The 16,124-nt window shown below is 36.6% G+C and overlaps 2 protein-coding genes across 5 annotated transcripts in view; both read left to right on the top strand.

The window, feature by feature from the left end:
- The window catches only part of LOC124175823 (alpha-aminoadipic semialdehyde synthase, mitochondrial), a 48,233-nt gene that overhangs the window by 1,890 nt on the left and 30,219 nt on the right, over positions 1 to 16,124 (top strand). The window contains exons 1-3 of one of the 4 annotated variants that reach the window (XM_046556391.1): positions 9,276 to 9,567; positions 13,551 to 13,711; positions 15,039 to 15,521. In XM_046556391.1, coding sequence (XP_046412347.1) covers positions 13,616 to 13,711; positions 15,039 to 15,521 — 579 coding nt within the window. In that variant the 5' untranslated portion in view covers positions 9,276 to 9,567; positions 13,551 to 13,615. Of the gene's footprint in view, positions 1 to 9,275; positions 9,568 to 12,705; positions 13,472 to 13,550; positions 13,712 to 14,689; positions 14,754 to 15,038; positions 15,522 to 16,124 lie in introns of those variants that run through there. The other 3 variants (XM_046556393.1, XM_046556392.1, XM_046556395.1) reach the window with 3 other exon arrangements.
- Positions 2,852 to 4,014, top strand: LOC124175605. The gene is made up of 2 exons (XM_046556005.1): positions 2,852 to 3,139; positions 3,196 to 4,014. The coding sequence occupies exons 1-2, from the start codon at positions 2,852 to 2,854 to the stop codon at positions 3,952 to 3,954; spliced, it is 1,047 nt and encodes a 348-aa protein (XP_046411961.1). The 3' UTR covers positions 3,955 to 4,014.

The following is a 16,124-nucleotide window of genomic DNA, read 5'->3' as shown; positions in this document are numbered from 1 at the left end:
AACAGCCCCATTCTATACACAATTCTGAACAAAAATACTCCAACACATTTTCATTTGACGTAGAAATAAAGAAATGGAATCAATTCTACGAATTTACTATTGCGATTTCATAGAATACCTGCATTTCTTTGTTTCTGCCTCAAATGAAAATGCCTCGGAGTATTTTTGTTCAGAATTGTGTATAGAATGAGGCTGTTAAGCCCTTTTTGGCTTTGAAGATACGTGAACTTTGATATTCGGAAATATATAAGTCAACGTTGAAATCGACCAGAGCACCCCCATCAAATGTGATTTTAGACATATTTTTTCGTTCGTGAATCTCATTTTTGCTACGTACAATCACATTTTTTACGTGGCGCGAAAATAACACAGCCATACAAAGAAAGTGTGTTGTCCGGCAGACCAGACCACCTTTTCTACATGTTTTTGTATGTGCTGAATCCGAATCCGGTGTCAGAATCGCTTTACAGCCCTCAGATTTTGATGGCATCAGAAATATAACATGTATTGCATCAAATAGTTCATCGAAAAGTTTACCTTTTTTATGTCAAATGTTTTTGTCTGACTTTAATCTTCCATGATGTACGGGTTAAAAAAAAACATTTCCGAAACGAGTAAACTAAAAAATCTGAAAATATTCAAAATGGAACAGATCGGAGAGGATAAACAAAAACTGCTGCGCTGGTGGAGAACGGGAGTTATGACACACAAAAAACACGTATCTGGCAGACTAGACCACGAGACCTATATATTTTCCGACGTCCTGAATCCGAATCTGGGTTGGAATTGCTCCGTCATCCCCACATTTTGAGTACTTCTGCTTGGAATATTAATTAGTTGATCTCGAACCTTACAAAATTTTTTGATACGTAAGTAGAGTGAAATACCCCATATGTAACTTAAAATCTGGGGGTGATGGGCAGCAATTCAGACACCGGGTTCGGATTAAATATGTCCGAAAACATTGTACAAGCATTGATGTTCATTAACGCTTTTCCTTTCCGGCTAATTTGTTACCGATCCGAAACAAAATACGAGTTCAATTCTATACGAATCATACGACGATGATTGGCTATTCAGTTGACGTAACGATCGTATATCTGACAGACTATTGAAACCAATTTTAAAACTAATGTTCCCAATCGTTTGGAAATTATTTTCGTAGTTTGGAAAACAATCAATAATTAACAATTGATGAAAATCAATTAAGCGTATAAATTAAAATAAACTAAGCAAGTAAATTGACCGATTTCATTGTTCATACTGTATATCGCCTTGAAATGATTTCGAAAATCAATTGAAAATGTTAAATTATTGGGAAACTAATTTTCACGCATTAATTAATAATCAAGAGAGGGATAGCGCCGTTCATGAAGTACGTAGTACATACCATAGAGATATATAAAATAAAGTAAGCGTGCTGCGAGCGGCTTTGAAGTAGTTCTCTAAAAGATAGAACATTCTCCCGTCCCCTCTGTCGCTCTGCCCATGCAGTGGGGGTAACGAGCTCTATGGAATAGCTAGGCAGGCGGGCGCAGCTATCCCTCTCGTGGCCCCCACTCCATGGAAAGAGCGACAATGCGGACGGAAAAATTATTTTTCCTATTATCATGCGCAAAGTTCAGTTTTACGCACGCATTTGCATTCGCAAAGTGCCACTTTCCCGTACGCTGAGAAGAGCGAGCGGGAATGTATCTAAGCTTGCGGGAATGTAGCTAAGCGTGCGGGAATGTCTAAGAATGTGTACATACATTCACTCGTGCGAACGCCTCGACTCGAGCGCCGGTTTGTTCATATCCCGTCGTCTTTGTCTTCTTTGGTAGACCTGTCGAAACGTGCGTTCTACGTTCTGCATTTCTTTAATACGGATGAAGTACGCGAAAGTTATCAGTCGTTTCGCATACGCTCTTTCGACAGAACACTGTCAAGTGAGATCTGATAAAAATGAACACTGTACAAAGTTCGTTTAAATATATAACTGACAATGAAATTGATATTGATGTTCGTTACCGAGTATATATTCTACAGATTCAATTTAGTTGGGTAATGGTCAGGGATGAAATGATGCAATTATAGCAATCAGTTAGGTTTTTTCAAAATGACGTTTCGGCAGGACCCCGCCTATCATCTCCAGGTTTCTTTAATGTAAAATAAATCACAATTTTTACATGAGAATTTTTAGTGTTTACAAATTTACTAATTTGCATAAATGCCACTGTTTATTGTTTAACCTTGTTATTGAAACTAATGTGAAAAACTAAATTGTTCAAAACTTCCATATGGCGACATTCCTAAACGTTTGCGATTTTTATTACATGATGTTCGAGAAGGAAGTAACTACCCACCTGCCTATACTTTATTGTAAATATATGCCTGTAGTTTATTTTAAAAACTATCTTTGGAAGTTATACAAATGTTTACATGTTTGTTGCTATGTTGGCCTAATTGTCTACATATAGTTCCTGTTGAAAATTTATATGATGTCCGAATAGAGGTGACTGAGATTTTGAATGTCGGTTTTTTTGTTGACTGTGTTGTTTTTAGAAATATGAATCATTTCTTTGATTCGCCGCTTTTATCAGTTTGTTTCCTTGTCAGTAATCTTTACATTTTCAAAATCAAACCTGTGCCCTTCAACCAATGAGTGTTGGGCTAAAGCCGATCTATCCGGATCATCCGTTTTTATGTCATACTTATCATTTGCATTACGTTTTTTTAGATGTCGTGATGATTGGCCAATATAATATTTATTGCATAACGTGTGAAATGAATTAAAAAAAATGTAATACAATTATACAGTTTTTTATACAGTTAATTTACATTTAACAAGTAATACCCATATAATACGGCAATGGCCGCGAACGGAGGAGTCCCGGACCCTGGGGGTAGTGACAAAAACGTTTGTGGTTACTGTGAGGCTGGAGTAAAAACGAAGTATTTAGAATGTGAAGAATGTGGAACTCCGTTCCACAACAGCTGTGCAAAAAGAGCGGGAACCGCGGGAGATGAGAGCAAATTACAGTGCTGCGCGGAAAAAGAGGTTATGTACGAGCCGAATGAGAGTGTTATTGTGGGAGAGGATGGCAAAGTAGACGAAAAAAGCGCAGTATGGAGGGAAAATGTCATTCTGCGGAAACTAGTAAGAGAAATGGATAGCAAGAACCAGTTACTGATCAACAAAGTGAGAGAGCTTGAAGGGATGCTGAAACAGGGGACAGGGCCCCATCCTCGTACGCGAGTGCGCTCAAAATTGGAACGCAAACAAGCAGATTATCGAGGAACATACCGGCGATAGTGGTAAAACCGAAGCATCATGAAGAAGGGAAGAGAACAAGGGATAAAATAACATCCGATGTGCACCCGGCAAAGCTGGGAATATGGGTTAAAAAAATAAGCAACGCAAGAAAAGGACAGGTAGTGATAAGCTGTGAGCATACGGAAGATGTCGAAGTACTCAAAAAAGCCTTAGAGGATAAGGTAGGCCCCCAATACAGTGTAATCCAAGAACGTCCACAAAAGCTAAAAATAAAAATCGTGGGTATTAGCGATGAACATAACGCAGAAGATCTTGAACTAACTATCAGGTATCAGAATCACTTTATCGATAAGGAAGAGGATTTCAAAATCACATACATCAAGTACTGGCCGAAGATAGAGACGAGCACTGCATATGCGGATGTTGCTCCAGCAGTGTTTACAAGAATAATTCTGGACAAGAGGATTTCTGTCGGATGGGAAAAGTGCAGAGTATTTGAAGACTTGGATATAAACAGGTGTTTTAAATGCGGTGGTTTTAATCACATGGGAAGTAAGTGTAAAAATGAGAGGGCCTGTAGCTCCTGTGGAGAAGATCACGACACAAGGGACTGTAAGAACGACAAGAATAAACAGTGCGCGAACTGTAAGAGGTCGAACGAAATACGACTTACACCATGCCGCGAGCGAAGTAAATAAGTGTCCTGTGTATGAACAATTAGCCAATAAGGTAAGATCGCGCACAGACTACGGCAAATGCAAAACGAAAAATAGTTTAGCAGAAAATATGGGAAAACCAGATTGGGTGCCAGTGAAAACAGTTGTTTTTAAAGCATTTCGCCAGCGATTACTTCAAATGATGGAGGAATTTTACAAGATTACGGAAAGGTAGCGTTTTTAGAGTTTTCCGACAAGAAACGAGTGAGGCACATGAAAATTCGGATGAGGACGAAGTTCCTTATAAAAGTACGTATAATAAACAATTGTTTGTTATTAGCCATGTACTACTATCTCACCTTTGCAATATTGCGGAAGAAAATATTGTATTGGTAGTTGGGATCTAAATATGTATTCGATTATTTACATGCACAGAAGCAAAGTTTAGAAGAATTTTCACATCATGTTTATATGCTTATCACACAAATTCTTATAGCATATATTGAACTTCGTCTCTATGCACTGATCAAAAATCATGCAATTTCTGTAACTGGCTCAAGTGTTCGCCATTTTCTAAGTCGATAAATCGTCTGGGCCACGGTCTTACATACAGGTCTTGCGACTCAATAGAATTCCAATGGTAGAGAGTGGCTCCTCTGTTGAAGAAAAATCCAGATGGAGCTGCGATCGAGGGGTGCATCAACATAACCTACAATGTTTGAATAAGCCTTTGTATTGGGAAATCATCCACTCAGATACGCTACCTGACGGATCAAATATAAACTACTCTATGCAGGTCAAGCTTAAACTGCTGATACCAAATATAATATGTGAGAAATGTAGTTTAAAAGTGTTAAACTTTTTTTTAAATATTAAGTAATCAATTATTATCTGTAAGCTTAGTTATTACTTAAAAACATCTTAAATTTCAATATTTGATCAAAAAATTTAATCATGGAGTTTCCACCACGAGAAAATAAATATAAAACTTTCTGCTGCGTGTATGGGTGTAATAGCAAGTCTAGTAAGAACAATACAGTTCGATTTTACACTTTTCCTTCGGCAAATTCTAGTTTTGTAGTAATCAAAAATAAATTTGGTGAAGATGAAGTAATTGATCGTCGATTAGCTTGGATAAAAGCATTGAAAATTGGGAATGAGGTTACACAGTCAAAAAAAGTGTTTTCATTACATTTCACCAAAAATGACTTCATACCAATATGTAAGTAATTACCTATAGAATTTCATTTCATAATTATTTGTTTATCATCAATATGAAATGAAATTTTTTGTAGTGTAATATTTGTCAGAAAAAATAAAAAACAATAAACATTAAATTTTATTTTTCATTGCAGCCAGTGTTGCGATATTGCACCCACAATTTCATGCGGTGGATCTTTTAAACGAGAAGTTTGGAGACAGAATGCAATTATTTTATACTCATTATCACAACTAGTATCTGATTGCTGTAGGCCAAATTTCATTAGATGTCCCGCATCAAGTATATCTTCACCACCAATAAAATTTTTATGACTAGGCGGAGTATTTGCAAACTCACAAATTTCTTGTATTGAAATTTTCATATTTTATTGAATTTTTTTTGAAAATTCGAGTTTAATAACTGTAAATAAATACACACTTTCACATAAGAACACGAAAGCTGATTTAAAAATGCGTTTTAGAATAGTTACTGCTTCTGCCGCAAGGAGAAGCCACGCCCCCGGCAGATTTCCCAATATGTAAATAAAATTTATGGGTTAGGATTCCACACCCATGTGACGCGCGAGCGCGACTATCGTCATCCTTGTCGCACCGGGCATCCCTCGATCGCAGCGACGCTAGCGGCTTGACACGTTAAGAGGCCCACGTCGAAACTCAGAGTCGCAAGACCTGTATGTAAGACCGTGGTCTGGGCACATCAATAAGTACAATTGTGATTCAATTCCTTGCAATACTAAAACCAAGAAAACTACCTACACTATTTACTACTATTTTAACTAAACTAATTCTACCATTTTGATAATTCACGTACTCCTTTTAGCAAATATTACTGTATGTTTTTCTCGTGAATTACACTGATGTACAGTGTCGATATAAAAGCTGTAATAGTTAACATTTCTTTTCTTTCATTTGCGTTTGGTGCATAAAATAACAAGCAAAATATACTGCCCACCTATTATTTCAAACCTCATACTATATGAATTATACAGATTGAACATTAGAAAGCCGTATACAATGGGGAGGTCACAAAGAAGATTATCAACTATAATCCTGAACTGAACATGATCATGACTGCATTGGTTCTAATTTGTAAGGACATGGAAAGAATGTACACTCGATTGAATGAAATGTAGAATTTGTACATATCTAGTCAATTTTAGTTTCTACAGATGCTATTCTCTATTAAATAAATGACAAATATTTCATCATTTATATTTCACATAATTTATTCTTGTTTTTATTTATAGTCCAGTAATTTTATTTCGTATCAAATTACTGTTATTAATATTACAATATGCAATGTCATAGAATGCTACCTTAAAGATTTCTTACAGTTGGTGTTTTGGTCCATTATTTGTATTATTGTTACTGCCGTAGCCGATTGAACCATAGTTTTCTACTCCTATGCGCAATGATTTGTTTAACATCACCTCGTCCTATGTAGTAGCGAAGTTGACTGCCAGTCATTGCTGTGGTTTCTGTCAGGGACATCAATGTGGTGGCGAGCTTGTATCCAGTTAGTATATTTATCAGTGTCCGTTTCCTTTACACTTGCACGGGCGCTCGTACGTTGCTCACTTTATTTATAATAGCTCTATGTTTGTATTTCATTACAGTGAAAGAGAAATAGGCATTGAAATATGGAATTCTTCATATTTGAACAGTAAAGAAACTATCGAAATATAATATGCTATGAGTTTCTCCAGAGTCTGGATTTTTATGGACAGCAAAATGACACCTTAGTATTTTACTGTCTAGTTCTTAAACAGTATGAATGTCAATACAATAGGTAATTTACATTTAGCACGAATCAGGTAGCGCTTCGTTGTTTTATTGGCATTTCTATTAGTCGGAAACTCGGCTGAAAAATATTGTAGCAGCATTTTACTGCTCGTGAAAACCCGGCCAGACGCGGAACAATATGTGTGCCTTATTCAAGCAATCGGAGTTACAGCTCATGATCAGGTTGAGTATCGTATTATTAGTCATCCTAAACGTCTAATATTACTTGTTTGACTACGTCGAATATCATTCGTCTTGACAGCGTTTGGGATGGCCGTTGTAGGATACCGCAACTTGAAATGAGAGATGTAACTCCGGTTGCTGCAATAAGGCGCAATATTTTTATTGCACTACAAAATATCATGAGTTTCAATTAGTGTAGAGATCAAAACAGTACCTTTCCTTCTTCGCACCAACCTACTCTTTTCTTTTTGATTATAAATATACAGAAAGGAATTTAATGTTTAATAATCCTTGTCCCTGTCTTCGAAAATTACTGGATTTGGCCGAACATAATCTTTTCACTCGAACGGACAATTAGAAAGTTATTATAATACTCAATTGCTCTTTCACTTTCTGTAGAGCAAATAAACACACATGGAGGAGGCATTCCGATATTAGCTCCCAGTACTGTCAACAACAATCTTTTATCTTTTTTGTGCTGTCGAGTTCGTGAGCAGCTCTGCCTCTGCCATAGAGAGTTTTTAGCGCTGCCGGATGATATTGGAACGCATCCAAAATAAAGATACTGCATCGCCAATCATTATCACAAAATTCGTATTGAATTGAACTCGAATTTAGTTTCGGACGGAAAACAAGTTAGCCGGAAGGTTAACATTTTACTGGTAGACATACGGATGTTGATCTAGTTCTTCGGACAAGTGTTCGTTGTACGTTGATTTTGTGTTATAAACTCCATATAACAATAATTCCAAAAACGTTTTGAAAACGAAAGCACTGACAAACATATAATTGGTCAATATTCAAAAATCAGCTTCTTTCAAACCTTTCGTTTCCGAAATGTGATAAATAAAACGACCCATATGGGCAATTTCCGACAAGTTTGAAGTTCACTCGCATACGCTTGCGGAGTTGGCTGTATGAGCCGAAGGCAGGCGAGTGTTGCAATAGCACGAGTGAGCATCATAGAGATAATATTATGATCATAGAGTTTATATTCCTGGACTGAACATCATGATAAAGGCTCGGAAGACTGGGAAAGCTGTTAGCTGATATCGCAGAATTATAATACAACTGGAACGTACGCCGCCGCCCCCCCCCCCCCCCCCGCGCAATTATTTTCTATAGGAAAGAGTGTACGGAGAGCACTGATCTGTATATTATAGACCAGCCCCCTGACACTGGTAGGTAAAAGTGGCACGCGAAATGTGCTTGCCACACTGTGGCGCTAGCTGTTCTGTAAGAACTTCTCATATATAGATATATGTTGCATCGTCGTCTCGAATATTTCACATGAATATAAGACTATTGTAGATAATTTTTTGTTTAATAAATATGAAATAAAACAATAATAAAAATATTGCAGACAACTTTTTGTAAAATCAATATGAAATAAGAGAATAATGAAAATATTGTAGATAACTTTATGAACACCATTATTCAATGACCAATTTTAAGTATTCAGCAATAGTCCTTCAACAAATGAGAATATTCTAAGTTGACTTAGAAAATAGGTACTAGGAATGTAATAAGGTACGCACATAGACGATAAAAAACATCCGTATGTAAGAGTGAAAATATTCATTTATTTTCGCATGAATATAATGAATAGAATAATGAATATAATACAAAATGTACATATGTGTTACATGTGTACGTTTATGTTTTGCAGAATTTAGCTTTCTTTTTGTACAATTGCTTGTCTTTTTGTTGCTCTGCATTCATGCGTGTGCAGTACTGCTGCATCCTTTTAGATACGTAAAGTTGGGTTAATTGATATATTATTTCATGCGCATGGTCTTTGCACGGGAATGCCAAGCCATCGTGATTGCATAAAACAGTTTTATATATTTTACAATTTTCACTCAATTTAAACAATAAATTTCACACGTCACAAGAATAACAGCATGATGAACACAATAATCGGAGCGGTCGGAGTGTTTAAGGGGAGGCCAAGGTTACGTCCTGCCTCGCTCCTTGCTTTATATCGAAGATTCACACAGAACAGCCAGCGCTGCTGGTGGCGATTTCAAGAACTTCAGATTTCGAAACAAAACGCGTTTGCATTTATCATATAGGGAAAGCTGGCCAGTGTCAGGGGGCTCGTAGAGACTTCCAAAACCTTGTACATCAGAGATTATTTACCCCTTTCGCACGCGTTTTCTTTTGTAAATCTGTGAGATAACATTTTTACTTAAACTCTCCCACGCATGCGCAGTAGCTAATAGAAGGAGACAACACTTCCTTTCGATGCTATTTCTCTCTTTAGAACCCCCGCCACCGTAGTAATCGCTCCAGTATTATTATATTCCAGTAAGTTGTGCTGGCCACTATGTTGATGTACATTGTACTCGGTTATTTCGCAAGAACACCCATGGCTAGTTATGTTTAGCAATCTTCAGTCAACGGTTGTAATCGTAAGAGTCAGAGATCGCTCATTTGTACGTGAACCCAGTTTTGACACAGCGTGCGGTAAGTTCGTTTTACCGTACCTGCGAAATGTGTGCCCAGACAGCACGCAAGATTGCAGCAATGTCTCATCACATTGCAAATCTCATTTTCATTGAATTGCATTGCAATGTTGCTGTAAGATCTTTGCAAACGGAATGTTACGCAATGTTTCTGCAATATAAGTTTGCAATATGTATATATGATAATTTTTATATCAGCATTATTATATATATTATTATTATATAAATCCCATCTTCACATACGTGTATAAAGCCAAGAAATTATCTGCACGTGTGTATTTAATTATTGTGCGTGCATTATACATATATACATATATGCGCATATCTGTATATATGGGACTTTTTTCTTTCATATTTCGCGTGTGCGAAAATGGATCACCTATAAATTTCGTCCACGTGCGTTGACCTGCACGTCACCGGTTTGCGCGTGTTTCAGCGTTTTTAGTGAATCGTAACGAAGTGTATGGCGTGATATAAGGTTTGTTCCGGCAGTGATTGTTCACATCATGGCGGTTTTCTTGGCAAGTAAGTATACAATAATTACGTGTATATATGCTGCGAAAGGCTACGAAATTTCTGTCTTCGGTTGATAGTATATTCAGAATTTGTCATGTATTTGTCTACCGCTTGTCCCGCTTATCTGCATTGATCATAACGTCAATTTTCGTGTTCTCCGTCTAAAAAACGAGATCCACCCCAACAATCGGAAAAGAATAGAAATGGATTGAGAATTTCAATACGATCTATTCCGATTTCTTTATCCAAACGGATTTTTCGTATTCTTTGAAAAGAAATAATTTGGATAGAAAGAATTGAATCGGATTGATAATGGCCATCCCTTATTAATTAATCATTAAAACGAACAAGCTATTAGAGGTGGCATTGTCGCGAATATGACGAGATAGGAAAGAACAGATAAAATCGACTAGAAACGAATAAACAGATTAAAACGAACAGTGTCTCATTAGAATAACTCATGCTTAATTCGGAAACTTAAAGAAATGGGATTCATAATTCTGCTAATCGTTCCGTTTCTATTCTTTTCCGATTGTTGAGACTTGTGGTATTTTACTGAATTTGTTTCTCAATCGGAGATCACTTTTTATTTTTAATTTCTCACGCTCTTGCGCTTCTTATTCATTAACAGTTCACACCCACAATCAGATCGAGTTCCTATGATTATTATAACGTTAAGTACAATGATAATATCTAATTATTATACATATTAATATATTGTTTTTACCCGGGTGATATCACTTCAAGTTCTATATACATAGGACGGAAACTAATAAATGTAGAGATAGGTATAATGATATATATATATATATATATTTTTTTTCGTCTTCATTTTCACGCGAAATCGACGGTCATTTGAGGTAAACATTTTCTTACGTGTTATTTCGATGTAAAAACGAAAACTCGAAAGCGGGATCTCTAAATCTTCTCCGATCAAGCTGAAATTTGCAGGGGATTTGTTGTTCATCATGAACAACAGTTTAATGAGGAAGGCGGAAGGAAAAAAATTATTTTTTTCTGGACCGGTCTAATATATATGTATCATCGAATATTTTTAAGCACATTATATAACTGTTATTAATTGCTATTAATACCTGTATAAAACAATACCAAAAATATATTCTAAGTCAAAATAAAAGTTTCTATCTAGATTGTATCATTTATTTAAAAGTGACCTTCGACAACGTATGGGTCAAAAAAATCGCAATATTGGCGCGGGAATTTTGCAATATTGCAGGAATTTTGGCAATATTGCAGAAACATTGCAGATGTTATGCAATAGACGCGACATAGAAACATTGCTACAACATTGCCAATATTGCAAAGTTACGTTGCTGCAACGTTGTAGCATCGTTTCGGTGCTGTATGGGGCGGTGAGTGAATATTACCTTTACAGAGATCTCTAGAATTTTAATAACATACTCCTGCTCACTGTGTACTTACCAGATTACAATCGATGTATACAAACACGATGTTTCGGTGCTGTATGAATAACATACTCCTGCTCACTGTGTATTTACCAGATTATAATCGATGTATACAAACACGGCGCTAAGGAGCGAAGGCGATGCTCGGATTACTAACATCGATTAAAAAAATTCACATTAGCTTTTCTCTGTGTACCAATACCACTTTTATCAGATCTTATCGCGGCCTTACCACACTTGTGTAAAAAAATGGTATACATAACTCGTGCGGGCAAGTGACCCTCCACTCGTGCTTCTTGCCATCCTTGCTTCGCTTGGGCGGCAAACGTCGCACTCGTGCAAGTATCGCTTACTTCCCGCGATTGTCACATAATGTACTATTATATTGTCCAACACAGAATCAACGTTGTTTTACCGCACTGTTCGGAAATGAGGAAATCGAACTTCCCAACAGGTGTTGGAAACAGTGCCGTGCCTAGCTCTTGGGGCGTCTGGGACAGGCTTAGAGAAACCGCTTTTATCAATATAAATATACGTATGTATCGAGAATTCCATGCAAACCCAACTAACGTCTGACCCTCATCATTTTTGATTTTTTATGGAATTGTCTCAACTCTGAAATACTACCCTCAATTCTTTCAGATTTTTTATTCAACTGGTTAATTATTTATAAGTATCTAGAATGATCTTGACAATGACCTTATTTAGAATTTTCAAAAAATCCTCAAAAACTGTATTTTCTTTTCCAAATATTTCAAGATCGGGTCCATGATGGGCTGATTTTTTTTCTATTTTTTTTTTCAGAGCTTTCGATTTTTTTGGTCAACTATAAGATTGTTAAAACAGTCTGTAAATTACTAAAAAATGCTGAAAACTTCTATTTCTCACTTAGAATATTTCTATTCCAGTTCCAATATGGAGTGATTTTTGTTTATTTTTTTTGGTCTATTCAGCTTTTTTTCATCAACTTCACAGTGAAACCGGTCTAGAAATGTTCTAAGTGAAAAAACGAAGTATCAAGAATTTTTGGGAATTCTTATCAAAAACATAGTGAGTATTTACATTTTTTTTAACAGGCCTATCACAGGCCCGGTCTTGGCATGTTTTGAAAAAAAAATAGAATTTTTTAGAACTTTTAGAGAATTTTAAAAAAGGTCCCTTTCAAAATCACTCTCAATATTTATAAATAATTAACCGGATGTATAAAAAATCTGAAAAAAATTTAGGGTACTGTTTCAGAATTGACTATAGACTCTAACCTGTTGTGGACATCTGGGGTGTGAACCATCCCACGCCAAATAAGTGGCTCATGTTACACTATTTCTGAGGAAAAATAGAAATTTTCGCATATTTTCATTTCATTGAATATATTTCTAAGTTTTCACAGTTTCATCAAAGTCGATCACTTCCAACTTTAAAATGTATCATACGATTTTGTTATGTTAGCCTTATGGAAACAATTTAATCTTGAATTGTGGTATATTGAGAGTATGTAGTTAAATATTGAGCAAAAAATATTGAAAATTGAACGTTTTATAAATATGGCGTGGCACCCACCCTGTGTGTTTTTTATGATTTTATTTGGGAGTCTGTACATAACGGGTTAAATGAAAATTAACAAATGATAGATGATGGACTCGGTGGTTTGTCACGCGTTCGTCGTCGTGCGTGCGGGATCCATGGTGAATGTGCAGGGTGAGGCACTGAAGTAGTATGTGGCGCATGTTGCAATACATTTGATATTGTCATTTCCACACCAATTTCTGTTATGCTGGTGGCATAATGACAAATGAAACCATGACAAATACGCAAGGAGAATCATTTTCAATTTTATTATACGTACCGTATGTTTTGATTTTATGAAAAAAATTTCACCCGAATGCCGCCTTCACAGCACGGCGCCTAGGGCGGCTGCTCCTTTGCCCCACCCCTAGGCACGGCGCTGGTCGGAAACAACAGAAGGTGCTTCCACACGCAGTATCTTACTATACACACATGCTGTTCATTTTGAAATCTAACACAATTCTTATGTTATTAACAGTAACAATTGCTCATCAATTCGTTGGAACGTCAATTATCAGCGGGGTCTCACTTCAATAAAGTGAGATGGAAGTTTTGAGATCTACGAAATTACGATGCGGCTTAAATTTTCCTACCCACCTTCCAAGCAGCAATGTGATACATAACTCTCGTTACTCTAGTGTAAGTACTCCACATTATCATACTTCGTTTGTTTTACAATAAACATTATAAAGTATGCTAAAACGTCGAGCAGCGCTGGTCTTTAAAATATCGGTATAATGCTGATCATTTTTATGAATTCACGATATAGATTCGCGTCATTACTTTATTGTTGTTTGTACATCTTATGTTACTACCCTGCTCCTGACACTCGCCAGTATCCTCATGCAATGAAATGATTTTTGTTCTGTCCGCGTTTTTTGAACTCTGCGACCCTGGTAGTCGCTTGTTAGGCTCGGATCACCCGAATGGAACCACTCCCCAGTAAACACCAGTGTCTAAAAGTTGCCTTTAAGATGTCTGTTTTTACATAACTTACCGAAAAGATTAAAAGTTGACCTCAAGATAACTTAGTTAAGATACGTCCAAAACGTACGCTAATAGTTACCTTGAACAAGTTTATACTCTGTCCGGCAAGAGACGGACCTAGCATCGCGCAGGTTTAGGTCGAGTGGGGGTCGGGCTGGGATAGCGGAGCTCCTTCAATATCGTACCTATAATTTCATACATTTGTGCTCTGCATCAAAAGTCCACGCTCTGTAAAAGGACTAATAAGTGAAATTATATGAACATCGCGGTCTCATTATAACTCGATAAATTTTTTTCTACTTCCTCGTCCATATTTTCTGCCATCATATGTATTAATCAACCAGAATAACAAAATCACAATTCGAATTTCACACGTCCGGACTGACTCACAACGTTGCAACGACTGACGCTCGATGGTTTAAAATGGTATGAAATGAACTGTCAGGTTTGGAATCAATTACTAGGTTTTAAATTAACCGTTAGGTTTGAATGCCTGAGTTCTCTTGTCTTTGTTGTGTGACCTTGTTCGTTTACCTGGTCCGGGTAAAGTGAGCAGAGCTTTGGGCAGGATCTGACCAAACTGGACGCGTTTGGCTTCGTAAGTAGGTCAGTCTCTCGGCGGACAGAGTATAGGATCATCTGCTCCGAAATATGATTGACGGTGAACACGACTGACAATGAGCTATGTATTACGGTACATCTAAATATTCTCAGTTATTAAAACAACAATTCGCGTATTTTCTGATTTTTTAACAATAGCACTAGAACCTCGTATAAAGTCTAGATATTGCTAGACGTCCTGTGTTTCCTAAAGGTCTATTATAATATATTAAATTAAACTGTAGTTGCATTATGTAAAATAGCACATAACGTACTCAAGTATTTCATATTATTTATTGATTATATTATTTTTATGACGTATCTACTTTTTTAGTTCTGTTAATTACATTCAAATTACCAATTTTGTGTGATATTCTAGAGCTTGAAGGGAAAGATAATAGCCATAAGAAGGGAGGATCAGTCAGTATGGGAACGTCGAGCACCATTGGCGCCGTCAAATGTGCGGCGATTAACGAGAGCTGGAGTCAAAGTTATTGTGCAGCCGAGCAACAGGCGGGCGTATCCAATGCAATCCTATCTAGCGGCCGGTGCTTCTTTGCAGGAAGACATCAGTTCAGCGTCCGTTATTTTTGGCGTAAAACAAGTCCCCGTCGATCAGCTAATACCAAATAAGACTTACTGTTGTTTTTCTCATACTATAAAAGCACAGGAGAGCAATATGCCTCTTCTAGATGCCATCTTAGAGAAAAACATTCGGTTACTGGACTTCGAAAAGTTAACAGATGATACGGGTCAAAGAGTTGTCGCTTTTGGAAAATATGCAGGAGTTGCTGGGATGGTCAACATTTTGCATGGACTTGGACTGAGATTGTTAGCCTTGGGACATCATACTCCGTTTATGGCAAGAATATAATCAAATGCATCTTTATCTTAGATAGAGGTTTCCCTGGAACCTAGTGTAAAAATTCTGACATGCTCACGAAATTTAATGAATTATATCTTCTCCCATTTTACACTATTTTTCCAAGAAATCCTCCTTTTATTGGAATAAGTACTTTTTGAAGATTCGTTCGAAAAAAAACCTGAAGTTTTAGGCGTGTCAAAATTCATGATAAAATCAACACTGAAATAATTCGCTGCGTGAAAAAATTCAGAAATATTTTTACGTAATTCTATTGCACTATTTCCTAAACTGCTGCAGTTTTTGTAAGAATAAAATGTGGTTGATAAGAAAATATTACAGTTTTTCGTAGAAATTATGTTTCAATGATATACAGTTCTTTAGAAAATTTACACGTTTACAGAATTAATCGAAACTTGCCCGCTAAAAATCATGATTTTTTTGTTTTTGTACTTTCGACAGTTGAGTGTCAGATTCATATGGGTAGTGATGAGAAATAGAATTTTCGAATTTTTCGAAAGAGAGGAAGCTTCTTGCCGTTTTTAGGTTTTTATTGTTGTATTTGTTTTATAGGATATTTTTCTATAAGGACTCGACTGACTC

The sequence above is a fragment of the Neodiprion fabricii genome, chromosome 2, assembly GCF_021155785.1.
Source record: "Neodiprion fabricii isolate iyNeoFabr1 chromosome 2, iyNeoFabr1.1, whole genome shotgun sequence".
NCBI classification, from domain to species: Eukaryota; Metazoa; Arthropoda; class Insecta; order Hymenoptera; family Diprionidae; genus Neodiprion; species Neodiprion fabricii.
This window is presented reverse-complemented; position numbering and strand designations above follow the sequence as displayed.

Excerpts from the sequence above, each read along its gene's own strand:
- LOC124175605 (XM_046556005.1), top strand. The coding sequence starts at position 2,852 with ATGGCCGCGAACGGAGGAGTCCCGGACCCTGGGGGTAGTGACAAAAAC. Across the intron at positions 3,140-3,195 it reads ATGTCATTCTGCGGAAACTA|AGGGATGCTGAAACAGGGGA; the intron begins GTAAGAGAAATG and ends GAGAGAGCTTGA.